Consider the following 13,659-nt stretch of genomic DNA (forward strand, 5'->3'; position numbering starts at 1 on the left):
GAATAAATCAAATTAAAGCTTGATTGACTGCCAGTTTACAACATTTTCCCCATATAAGACCTATTGTTTAGTCTCCAGTATTATATTAGATAATATGATTTTTTATTTATTTAGAATTTTTTTGCACCCTCAGATTCCAGATTTTCAAATATCTTGGTAAAACAAAACTAAACTATAAAAAAATGTACATAAAAAAATACCTGAAAACTACAAATGTTTCCTTGCTGACTAACTGACTAAATAAGTTGAAGCAATAAAAGAATTGCACAATATTTAGATTTGAATTTGCAAGAAAAAAAGTCAGAATTCCAAAATGAATAAATTAAACACTCATTTAAATTAAAGACACTGTTAATTCAACAATAACTTGCTGCCTAAAAAAATATTAAAAATGACAAACACACATAATTTAAATTTACTAAAACTTAAAACAAAAAATGTACTTCAATCTTGTACTGTACTTTTAAGTTGCAGCACCTGTTAAGTTCAATTGCAAAAAATAATGATTTTTAAATTTAACATAAAAATATGTTAAAAGAATGAAAATTTGATACCTGTAACATTTCTTAGGATAGAAACTGAAATCCTCCTTAATCTTTTTTCAGTCTATTTCAGTCTATTTCAGTGTTTGTACTTTCTACACACAATTTTTGACTGGAAATTGTTTCAAATTATATCCTACACCAGTTTATTTAGTGTATTTTAGTCTTTCTTTGCTTAAAAAGTTTCACATTAAATTCACTTGCAACTTCTTTGTAACCAATTTTTTTTTTGCAAAATTTACAAGCCATTTCTAAGTTAAGATTGTTCCTAAACCAAATTTTGTGCATGTTTTAATTATAAAAAAAATATTTAAAAATGACAAGTACACAACTTAAATGTACTAAAACTTAAACAAAAATTAACCTCAATTTAAATTATAAACTCCAATAAAATTGCGATTTCTTATTTTCTAAGAGCATCTTTACATTGTGGACACAATAATATATATGATACATACATACATATATATATCAAAAATAGATATATATATATAGATCAAAAATAACTGTTTTTTATTTAATTTAATTTTACTAAATGCATAAAAATATGTTAAATAAAAAAAGAAAGAATGAAAATTTGATAGCTGTTTCTACTTTCTATTCGTTTTTTTTTATTATTAGTGAAATTTACAAGCAATTTTTAAGTGGAAATTGTTTCAAAGTAAACCCTACACCAATTTTTCTTCAGTGTATTTTAGTCTTTAAAGTCTCACATTGATTTCAATGTCTCTTTTCAAAAAAAAGAAAGAAAAAATTTTTGACACCTGCAACATTTCTTAAGATAGACATAGCATTACAGCCCAATCAAATGTTACGATCAAGTATAAAATCTGCAAAAGCCGTTAGACATCTATAAAGTATATATATATATATATATATATATATATATGCACTCCTCATCCATAATGAGCACATACAGTGAGATAATATTCTCATAAGGCAGAGGTCAGTGATCTCTGTCTGTCTGCTGTTATTAGTGTCTCTGAGGTGAGATTTAATTGCTTGTGTCTCATATTCCCCACATGAACAAGCTTCACTCCGTCAGTCTGCGACACGTATCAACATCTAATCCCATTCTAATTGACTCTGAACTAAACACCGCAGTCTGAACCTGACAATGCACTGATTCTGCAAGAACTGACTCAGAAATAACTCAGAAATCACATTAGAAAGACTTTTCCTATAGCAGAAAGAGAAATAATTAAGAAATAATGGCAAAATTAGTTTTTTAAATTATAAACTCCAATAAAATTTCTTTTCTTATTTTCTTATATTCTATGAGCATCTTTACATTGAAGATACAATGATATATATTATACATATTTTATCTATTTAAAAAAAAAAATGTACTGTGTATATTTATGTATTTTTAAATGGGGAAAAAAGTTATATTATTGCAATTCAAAATATATATTTTTTTATTTTAATATACTTTAAAATATTATTTATTTCTGTGATGCAAAGCTGAATTTTCATCAGCCATTACTTCAGTCTTAAGCGTCACATGATCCTTCAGAAATAATTTTATTATACTGATTTACTTTTATTATCAATGTTGGAAACAGTTTAATATTATTTTGGAACCTGTGATACTTTTTTAGGATTCTTTGATGAATAAAAGATTAAAAAGAGCAGCATTTATTCAAAATAGAAATCTTTTCTAACAATATAAGTCTTTACCATCACTTTTTATTAATTTAACACATCCTTGCTGAATAAAAGTATTCTTTCAAAGAGAAAATAAGCTGACCCCAAACTTTGAACAATGTGTTTATTGTTACAAACTTTTTCTATTTTAAATAAATGCAGTTCTTTTTAACATTTTAATTATCAAAGAATACTGAAAGAAGTATCACAGGTTGCAAAAAAATATTAAGCAGCACAACAGTTTCCAACATTGATAATAAATCAGATTAGAATGATTTCTGAAGGATCATGTGACACTGAAGACTGTAGTAATGATGCTGAAAATTCAGCTTTGCATCACAGAAATAAATTATATTTTAAAATATATTAAAATAGTAACTAAGTAAAATATATTAAGTAATAGTAATAGTAACCACTACTTTAAATTGCATTAACATTTCACAATATTAACGTTTTTTTTTCTGTATTTTTAATCAAATAAACACAGCCTTGATGAGCAGAAAAGTCTCCTTCCCAAACTGGAATATATACAAGTTTGAGATTTTGAGCTTTTTGGTTTTTCATAAAGTGTTTTTTTTTTTTTTGTGGAAGGAAAACATCCAAAAGACACCTTTAAGTGTCTCTTTTTCACTCACTTTATCTATTTGTGTCAATAGATTTAAATTACAATGCATATTTTTAAAGGCCATTTTCTCAAAATGAGTTTTTTCTTCTACACTGAGCCATAAATCTCCACTTCAGTAGCACTTACACACACCAAACTTTACACTTTTATTCCTGTCTATATCCTGAAGGATTTTGCAGAGGGATTTGTTCATATATGATTTGTTTGATTTTATACAACATTTTATTATCCCAAAAATGGTAAAAATACTTGTGAATTATGGAGTGACCAAAATCCTCTCTGTAAAAACATTTGACTCTAACATGTAAAAAAAAAATTCAACAAGAATTTGAAATGGACTTCATCCAGTGTTTAAATTTTTGTATTAGAAATGTATGCAAATTAGCGCATATTTCATTAAATAATGCCTCATTTGCATATTAAAAAAAACATTTTAGAAAACTTTTAATACAAAAAATATTTGCAATTATCAAAGAAATCAATCAAGGGGGTAAGTAAGGTGATAACTATTAGTTATTTTTTGCAGTGTCTGGCCTTAAGTCTTTTTGCACTAACACTGTTGGTGGTCTCTCTAGTTGTGCATTTGTCTCTTTGCAAAAACGGTTTACTTTTTACTATTTACTTTCAGCAATCTTCTGTTCAATGTAAGTGCAGCTCCATCAACACAAATTATGGCATAATGTCTATTACCACTGAAAATAAACACTATAAATCCAACAAATGTCAAACATACAGTTTGGAAAGTACAGCTACAAGATTCAAACATTACACGTTAACATGAGACTCGTCTGCAAAGCTGAAATCCAATATTTCACCTACTGTCATGACTATTTAAATCCACTAAACCAGTGAGTCCATAGAGAGCCTATACAGCTCATCCAAATACATACATGACCTGCACTTCTCTGCTCATGTGCACTTAGTTCTGTAAACATATTTTTTTCACTTGAACTGTAAATAATGATCATATAAGGGGCTAAGTTTGGCTTTTTCCTGCTGGTAGTTAATGTAATTACATTTATGTGGGCAAAAAGCATCTTTCTCTATTGATGGCCATGCATTCATGCTAAATCATTCATGCAAAATTGGCCATGCATTAATTTTTATGCATGCATTAAAAACATTTCTGTAAGCATTTAAATAAAAATATATAATTATATTGCATGTTGGACCAATGCACAATTTTCAGGGCTCTTAAATGTGTAAATGGTCACCAGTCGATAATTTGTAATTAGGCTATTTGTGAAATTTACTGGCAATTTCTGTTTGAAAAAAGTTAAGTAAATCTTTTTTCCCCAGTTTATTTCAGTCTCTCTACTTCAACCTTTTTCTGATAATTACTTGTGAAATTTACAAGTTAAAAAAGTACAACATTTTAATAATAATAATAATTTGTGATTTTTACAAGCAATTTCCCAGTGAAAATTGTTTTAATAACTTTTAAGTCTTACATTGATTTAAATGTGTGGCATTTCTTTGTCATATTTTTTGTATAATTTTTGAATTTCTGAGAGAAAATTGTTTCAAAATAAATCCTACACCATTTTTTTCAATGTATTTCAGTCTAATTCACATTTTTATGCTGAATTCACATTTACTTAAAGTTTTTTGTAATTATTTGCAATTTTTACAAGCAATTTCTCAGTGTCTTAAAAAATTCTAAGGCAATTCTAAACCAGTGTATTCAAAAACACATCAAAGTTTCAAAATAAATCCTACACCATTTCAGTCTAATTCACATTTTCATGCTGAATTCAGTTATTTACAATTATTTTTGTAATCATTTGCTAAATTTACAAGCAATTTCAGAATGAAAACTGTTTACAAATATTTTTTTTCAGTGTATTTTAGTCTTTCGATACTTAAAAATGTTACATTAAATTCAACGTGTCACTTGTAAATTCTCTGTAATAATTTAAATAATTTACTAGAAATTTTTGTCCATTAAATTGTTTAAAAATATCCTACACTAATATTTTCCTCTGTATTTCAGTCTAATTCACTTTTTTCTTCTTATTTTTTATATTTCTGAGTTAAGATTGTTTAAAAGTAATTCCTAAACCACTTTTTGTGTGTATTTCAGCCTTTTGTTTAAAAACTTTACATCAAATTCAAATGTGTCCCTTGTAATTTATTTGTAATTATCTGTGGAATTTACAAGCAATTTTTGAGTGAAAACTGTTTTGAAAAAACAATCTCACCGTATTTTTTTAATTTCATTGTATTACAGCCTTTATATATTTTGTAAATTTCACATTAAATTCAATGTGTCCTTTGCTATTTTTTAGTAACTTGAAGAATATTTCACAAAAAACAAAACAAGGAAATGGCAAACAACATTGAATTCTAAGAGAAATTTTGAAGCAGACAGACTGTAGTAGTATTTAACTGTAAAACATAAAAATTTAATACTTAATTTACAACAAACATCACAGAAATCAGTCTAAATGAACAAATGACTTACTGTTTTCTGCATATTAAGCTGAAAAATGTAACACAAGAAAACAAGTAAAAACAAAAATATAAAAGTAATATATCATTTGCAGAATTGTTTAGGTACATTTATCTTCCAAAAAGACTAATTAAAAACTCATTAAAAAGCTAAAAAAGTTGCTAATTGCAATTTATGCACCACGTTTCCGAATTGCAAGTTTTCTCCTACATCAGTCTAGCAGATTGCATCTCTCCTGTGAATTCCTCCGTTCCCTATCACTCCTGGTTTAGTTGGTGTGTTTCAATATTATCTGATGAGAAGATTGGTGGTATTTTGGTTTTTTATCTGGGAGAAAATGGACATCTTTGTTTGAGAGGAGGTTGGTCAGCGTCACACATATGAGAACCTGGAATTTGTTTGATCATGCAAGCGTGTCAAAGGTCAAAGAAAGGCACCTTTACATGCATTAGTCGTCCATCATATATGCTTCATCTGCTCCTTTGAGACCACACTGGATCGAGAGCGCGGAAAAGGCCATCTCTGTTTCGCCACAAGCCTTTGTGCTCTGAAGTTCTTCCTGTCTCTCTGTCTTATCCATGACAAAAAGGCTTTTGATTGAGGAAAGAGAAAGGAAGAAGATCCCAGGAGAGGCGAGCGCTTTCTTAGGAGACTTCCAGACCCGAGGAAGATCCAAAATACGTCAGACCTCTAAAGGCCAGACTTAATAAAAAGAAGTGCTCTTCAGGTTCAGCAAGTCCATGAGAGTTGAACACTGAAACAAGTGATATTGGAAGAGAAATACAGATCCGCTGGTTTAATTTTGCAAAGCTCTTTCAATTTTAGTCATGGCAAGTCTTAAAAAGTGAAGTGTGTAGGAATAGTCATCTAAAATGTACTCATCCTCAGGCCATCTAAGATGTAGATGAGTTTGTTTTCTCACAGGACCACGTGTCATTCCATCATTTGCTCACTAATAGATCCTCTGGAGTGAATGGGTGCCGTCGGAATGAGAGTCTAAACAGCAGATAAAAACATCTCAGTAATCCAAAAAAATCGAGTTCATAATCCATAATGACTCTTCCTCCAGTGATAAAAAAGAGAAATCTGCACAGATCAAGCACTGTTTATAACCCAAAACAGCTCTAAAAAAATATGTGGGTGTATTTTGATATGAGAGACAACGTGAGATATTTTTTTAACTGGATGCAGGATTATTGTTATGGATTACGTACTTGTAAAACTTGTATTTTAGCCAGAAACAATAGTTTGGAGTTAAAAATGTCTTAATGATAGATTTGTTTCTTACAAACACACAGCTTTTGGCTTTACAAAAAGTTAATTTGGACTCTCATTCTGACGGCACCCATTCACTGCAGAAGATCCATTGGTGAGCAAGTGATGGAATGCTACATTTCTCCAAATCTGAAGAAGAAACAAACTCATGTACATCTTGGATGAGCACATTTTCAGCTAATTGTCATTTTTAGGTAAATATGAATTATGTGGCTAGATTTTGATGTGAGAGACAACTTGAGATCATTTTTTAACTGGATGAAGGGATATTATTATGGATTATGGACTCGTATTTTAACCAGAAACAATGTTTTGGAGTTAGAAATGTCTTAATGATGGATTTGTTTTTTACAAACACACAGCTTTTGGCTTCAAAAAGTGTTTATTTGGACTCTCATCTGACGGCACCCATTCACTGAGCAAGTGATTTAATGCTACATTTCTACATTTCTGATGAGGAAACAAACTCATGTACATCTTGGATGAGCACATTTTCAGATAATTGTCATTTTTAGGTGAATATGAATATGAATTATGTGATTGAATTTTAATGTGAAAGACAACAGGAGATGGACTTTTTCACTGGATGAAGGGTTATCATTATGGATTTTGGACTCTTAAAACTTGTATTTTAGCCAGAAACAATGGTTTGGAGTTGTCTTAAATGTCTTAATGATGGATTTGTTTTTGCCAAACACACAGCTTTTGGCTTCACAAGATGTTAATTTGGACTCTCATTCTGACGGCACCCATTCACTGAAGAGGATCCATTGGTGAACAAGTGATGTATTGCTACATTTCTTCAAATCTGACGAAGAAACAAATTCATCTACATCTTGGATGAGAACATTTTCAGCTAATTGTCATTTTCAGGTGAATATGAATATAAATTATGTGGCTGGATTTTGATGTGAGAGACAACATGAGAGATTTTTTAACTGGATGAAGGGTTTTTATTATAGATTATGAACTTGTAATACTCATATTTTAGCCAGAAACAATGGTTTGAAGTTAAAAATGTCTTATTGATGGCTTTGTTTCTTACAAACACACAGCTTTTGGCTTTAAAAGTGTTCATTTGGACTCTCATCTGACGGCACCCATTCACTGCAGTTGATCCATTGGTGAGCAAGTGATGTAATGCTACATTTCTCCAAATCTGATGAAGAAACTAACTGATCTACATCTTGGATGAGCACATTTTCAGCTAATTGTCATTTTAGGTGAATATGAATTATGTGGCTTATTTTTTGATGTGAGAGACAACATGAGATTTTTTTTTTTTTTTACTGGATGAAGGGTTATTATTATCGATTATGTACTTGCAAAACTTGTATATTATCCAGAAACAATGGTTTGGAGATAAAATGTCTTGATGGATTTGTTTGTTACAAACACACAGCTTTTGGCTTCACAAGATGTTAATTTGGACTCTCATTCTGACGGCACCCATTCACTGCAGAGGATCCATTGCTGAGCAATTGATTTAATGCTATATTTCTCCAATTCTGATGAAGAAACAAACTCATGTACATCTTGGATAAGCACATTTCTTTCTATAAAAACAACACAGACAGCACATGCAAAACTCTCTTAGCCTGTGCAGTTTGTTTTTGTGAATTCCTCCTTCAGTGTTTGGCAGGTGAATAAGGTAAATATTGAGCAAACATGGCAGGTCACTGGAGATCGGGCTGCCAAAAGACAACAAAATTAGTATCAGTATGCCATAAACAGACCTGACAGAGATGAGGGACTGATTCAGTATGAATTTAAAAGTGGATCAGATGTCAGAGGTGAACAAAGGCAGAGAGAACTAACCCAAATAATGCTGGCGTGATCATTCGGTGACCTGCAGACACGATCACAGCGTGTGCTCATCAGTTTGGACCTTGATACTTTGTTTTCATTTGAAGATATCCTCTGAAGACAACACTGTTTGCTTTTATGGTGATAAAATGAGCTATGTCTACACATCATCTGAACTGGCACTATCATTTCAGTCTGTTTTGTGCCAAATAATAAAGGAGCAGAATACAAAAGTGCAAGTAAATAATCAGGTAGTAAATAAGGTCACCGCTTTACTTTCAACTCAAATAGTTGGTCAGAAAATGAGAACTAAAACAACTTTACGAGATTTTTGCATGAAACATTAAAATGTCAAATTTTAGGGAAAATACAGTATATAATTTATGTTGAGAGCAGCTGCTTAATGGTGTTTGTAAACAATAGTATTTCTGCTCTTTCATCTAGTTGAGGTCAGGATGTGCTGCTCTGGGATCATTGCATGTGTGAAACGTTTCACCCAGAGAGGATTTAGGACAGACTGTGAAGGAAAGATGATAAAGTGCAGATCAGGCGGCATTCCTGATGACGCTGCGCTAACAGGAGCAGATTTCCTATCACCTCTGCTCCATATCGCTGAAATTTAATCAAGCTCCTAACACAATGCAAGGTGAGATGCAGCGAACATGCTGTGTGTGTGTGTATGTGTGTGTGTGTGTGTGTGTGTGTGTGTGTGTGTGTGTGTGTGAGGTCCTAAAGAGAGATAAGGAAAGTGAGGCAGAAAAAAAATGGGACAACTTTAAAGTCTACAAAAATAACTAAAAGACAGCACACTATAAAATTCTCTGGAAAAAAACAGGGTTTTGCTATGTGATTGCTTCAGTGTTCTGAGAGGTTAACTAAAGAAACTTAATTAAAATGAATTTAAAATTCAAAGAAATGCAAGAAAAACTGAAAAAGAAAGATGGACAGACAGATAGTTGGACAGATAGATAGACGCATGGATGGATGGATAATAGATGGATGGATAAATCAATGAATGGATGGATAGAGATGGATGGATGGATGGATGGATATATAGACAGATGGATAAATCTATAAATGATGATGGATGGAAGGATGGATGGATGATCGATAACAGATGGATGAATACAGAAATGAATGTATGGATGGAAGGATGCATGGATAGACATATAGGTGGATGGATAGATAATGGATGTATCTATAAATGTATGGATGGATGGATAGACAGATGGATGAATAAAGAGATGAATGTATGGATGGATAGATAAACAGACGTATGGATGATGGATAGACAGATGGATGAATAAAGAGATGAATGTATGGATGGATAGATAAACAGGCGTATGGATGATGGATAGACGCATGGATGGATAGATGAATATATGAATAGATGAACAGATGATGGATGGATGAATAAAAAGATGAATGTCTGGATGATAATGGAAGAATGGAAGGATGGATAGATATATGGATGGATAAATAAATTGTTGGATGGATGGATAGATAATAGATAGGTGGATGAATGATGAATGAAAAAAGATGAATTTATAGATGGTGATGGATAGAAAAATGGATAGATATATGGATGATGGATAGATGGATAAAAAAGAAATTATTGTATGGATAATGATGATGGAAGGATGATAGATAGATATATGGATGGATGAATAGATAAATGGATGGATAATGGATGGACGGATGAATAAATAGATGAATGTATGGATGATGGATGAATGGATGTATATATATGGATGGATGAATAAACAGATGGTTGGATGGATGGATAGATAAATAGATGATGGATGAATAAATATATGATGATGGAAGGATAGATATATGGATGATGAATAGATAAATAGATGGATGGATGAATAAAGCGATGAATGTATGGAAGATGATGGATGATGGATGGATGGATGGATGATGGATATGGATGGATGAATACATGCACGGCTGGATGGATGATCGATAGATAAATAGACAGATGGATGAATAAAGAGATGAATGTATGGATGATGATGGATGGAAGGATGGATAGACAAATGGATGAATGGATGGATGGATGAATGTATGAATAGATGAACAGATGATGGATGGATGATGGATGAATAAAGAGATGAATGTATTGATGTTGGTTGGATAGACGTATGGATGGATGGATTAATAGACAAACAGACATGATGAATGAATGAATGAATTCATTAATTAATAAATGGATGGATGGATAGACAAAATAGACAGATGATGGATGGATGAATAGATTAACAGATGATATATGGATGAATGGATGGTTGGTTGATGATTGGATGAATAAACATGAACGTATGGATAATTATGGATGGATAGATAAATAGACAGATGAATGGATGGTGGATAGATAGATGTATAGATTGATGATAAATAGATGGATAGAAGAATGGATGGATAGATGGATGAAATGATGGATGAATAGACAGATGGATGGACGGATGAATAGACAAATTGACAGATGGTTGAATGTATGAATAGATGAACAGATAATGGATGAATAAACAGATGAATGTATGAATGATGATGGATATAAGGATAGATAGACATGGATGGATGAATGAATGAATAGTTGGATGGATGGATAGATAAATAGATGGGTGAATGGATGGATGAATAAAGAGATGAATGTATGGATGATGATAGATGGAAGGATGGAAGGATAGGCGTTTGGGTGGATGAACAGATGATGGATGGATGGATAGATAAATAGACAGTTGGATGAATAAACATTAATGTATGGATGGACAGATGGACAGTCAGATGATGGATGGATTATTAGATGGATGGATAGATAGATAGATATATGCTTTAAATTTCATTATATTTAATAAATTAAAATTGATTCAGCAGAACACATTTCCCAGAATGCAGCTGTGTTGAACTACTGTGAATTCCACTTCAGTAAAGTCCTATTCCTGCAATAAATACCACTTTAACTTCATGAAAGTTTCAAGTTAGTGATTTAATCCAGACAGGAGTGATAGTACTAGCGAAGTGTGCCTCAGCAAACATACTAATAAATACAGGACTGAGAGGAAAGAGGAGGCCAGCTGCCCACAGAATGACTCCACAATAATTCACACTCATTTACACACACTTCATACCGCGCGTGTCAGCAACAGAAGCACATAAACGCTCACAATCTCACGCACACACAGCTACTGAGCGAAGGTGACCTGACACACATGGTGTTCTGGTCTTAGCAACCGAACGTCTACAGTGCCAAGACTTATAAATAAACAACATCACCAGATCTGCCATCACACACACACACACACACACACACACACACACACACACACACACACACACACACACACACACACACACACACACACACACACACACACACACACACACACACACACACACACACACACTCCTGATCTGAGGCCTGTGCTGTACGCACACACTGTGATGATGAACCGGAGTGCAGCTGATCTCAGATCAGACCTCATGTCTTCAGTCGGTCTGAAGAGCAAAGGCTCAGAGGAGGATGCAACAATTAAAATCAACAGGAAGCTACTTTGCCTGCGGTACGGCCCACTTCGTCCAAAATAAAACTTATATAAAGCGGCACAAAGAGCGGCTGAAAGTAGGACAGTCATACTCAGACTCATGTACCGTCTCGGTCTGGACTCACTGTTATTGTTCTCAAGGTGCATTCATTTCTCCCACTGCAAAAAATAACTCTCAATCAGTATCTTTGACTTGATTTTCAGCAAAAATAGTTGCAATAAAATTGAAACTATTTCGAGTTTGTGGCTTTCCATCCTTATCTAGTCCATTTCTACAGTATGCAAGCGTAGTAAAAGCTGACAAAATCAACTTTTAGCTGGTAAATGTATTTACAATTCACAGCATTTCGCTTCTAGGAAAACTACAGCTGATGCTGACACGTATTGGCTAGTAAATCATAGTTCTTGGCTGGGATGTAAACTAAAGGCTACTGGCTATTTAAAAACAAAACAAGCCCTTCATCAAGTAGGACATCATTACAGGACAGAAAGCTGCACTTGTCAAGACACTTCTTTTAACGTTAAAGTATTCCGCCCCTTCTTTTTTCACATTTGCTGCCTTATGTCAAACTGCTTTAAATTACTTTTTTTTTTACATCAATCTACACTTCATACACCATAATTGCAAAGCAAAAAACAGGTTTTAACATCTTTAAAAAGGTATTACAAATAAAAAACTTAAATGATTCCATTGCATTGGATGGATAGATCAACAGACTGATGGAAGGATGGATGAATGAATAGGTAGATAGAATGAAAGATAAAAAACAATGGATAATGAATTGATAAAGAACAGTGGATGGATGGAACAACAGAAAAACAATGAATGGATGTAAGGAGCAACAGAAAGAATGGATAGAAAGAACATGGATGGATAAAAGGATAGATGGAAAGATTAACAATTTGTTGGAAGGACAGATGGATGGATGATAGAATAAGAGAAATAACAATAAATGGATGGATGGACTGATAAAGAATGGATGGATGGGTGGAACATTAGAAAAATTATGAATGGATGGATGAATGACAACAATAGATGGAATTGCAGAAAGATGGATAGATAAATAACGGATAAATGGATGATGAATAGATAGATCAACAGATTGATGGAAGGATGGAGGAATGGGTGGATAGAATGATAGAAAAACAATGGATGGATGGAGGAATGGAAAAAGAACAGCGGATGGATAGATGGATGGATGGAACAATAGAAAAACAATGAATGGATGGATGGAATTACACAGAACAAAGGATAATTGAAAGAACATGAATGGATAGATGGATGGAACAACAGACAGAATGACAGAAAGAATGATGGATGGATGGATGGATGGACTGATTAACAAATTGATGGAAGAATGGATAGATGGATGATAGGATGATAGAATGATAGAAATAACAATGGATGGATAGGTGGAACATTAGAAAAAATATGAATGACAGAACAATAGATGGAATGACAGAGAGATGGATAGATAAAGGATGGATGGATGAATAGATAGATCAACAGATTGATGGAAGGATGGATGAATGTATAGATAGAACGATAGAAAAACAATGGATGGATGGATTGATAAAGAATGCGATGGATGGGTGGAACATTAGAAAAATGATGAATGGATGGATGGATGAAACAGATAGAACGAAAGAAAGAACAAAGGATGGATGACTGATGGATGGATGGATGGATGGATGGACAGACAGAAAGATCAACAGATCAATGGAAGGATTGATGAATGGATTGCTAGAATGATGGTGGATGGA

General features: G+C 32.7%; 1 protein-coding gene across 1 annotated transcript in view; it reads left to right on the forward strand.

The window, feature by feature from the left end:
* Positions 1 to 11,797: 11,797 nt before the first annotated feature.
* LOC141334922 (phosphatidylinositol-3,5-bisphosphate 3-phosphatase MTMR4-like) overlaps positions 11,798 to 13,659 on the forward strand; it is a 70,070-nt gene continuing 68,208 nt past the window's right edge. Inside the window, exon 1 of the mRNA XM_073840148.1 lies at positions 11,798 to 11,913. Within this exon, the coding sequence (XP_073696249.1) occupies positions 11,798 to 11,913 (116 nt within the window). The remainder of the gene's footprint in view (positions 11,914 to 13,659) is intronic.

Source organism: Garra rufa, chromosome 5 (genome assembly GCF_049309525.1).
Source record: "Garra rufa chromosome 5, GarRuf1.0, whole genome shotgun sequence".
NCBI classification, from domain to species: Eukaryota; Metazoa; Chordata; class Actinopteri; order Cypriniformes; family Cyprinidae; genus Garra; species Garra rufa.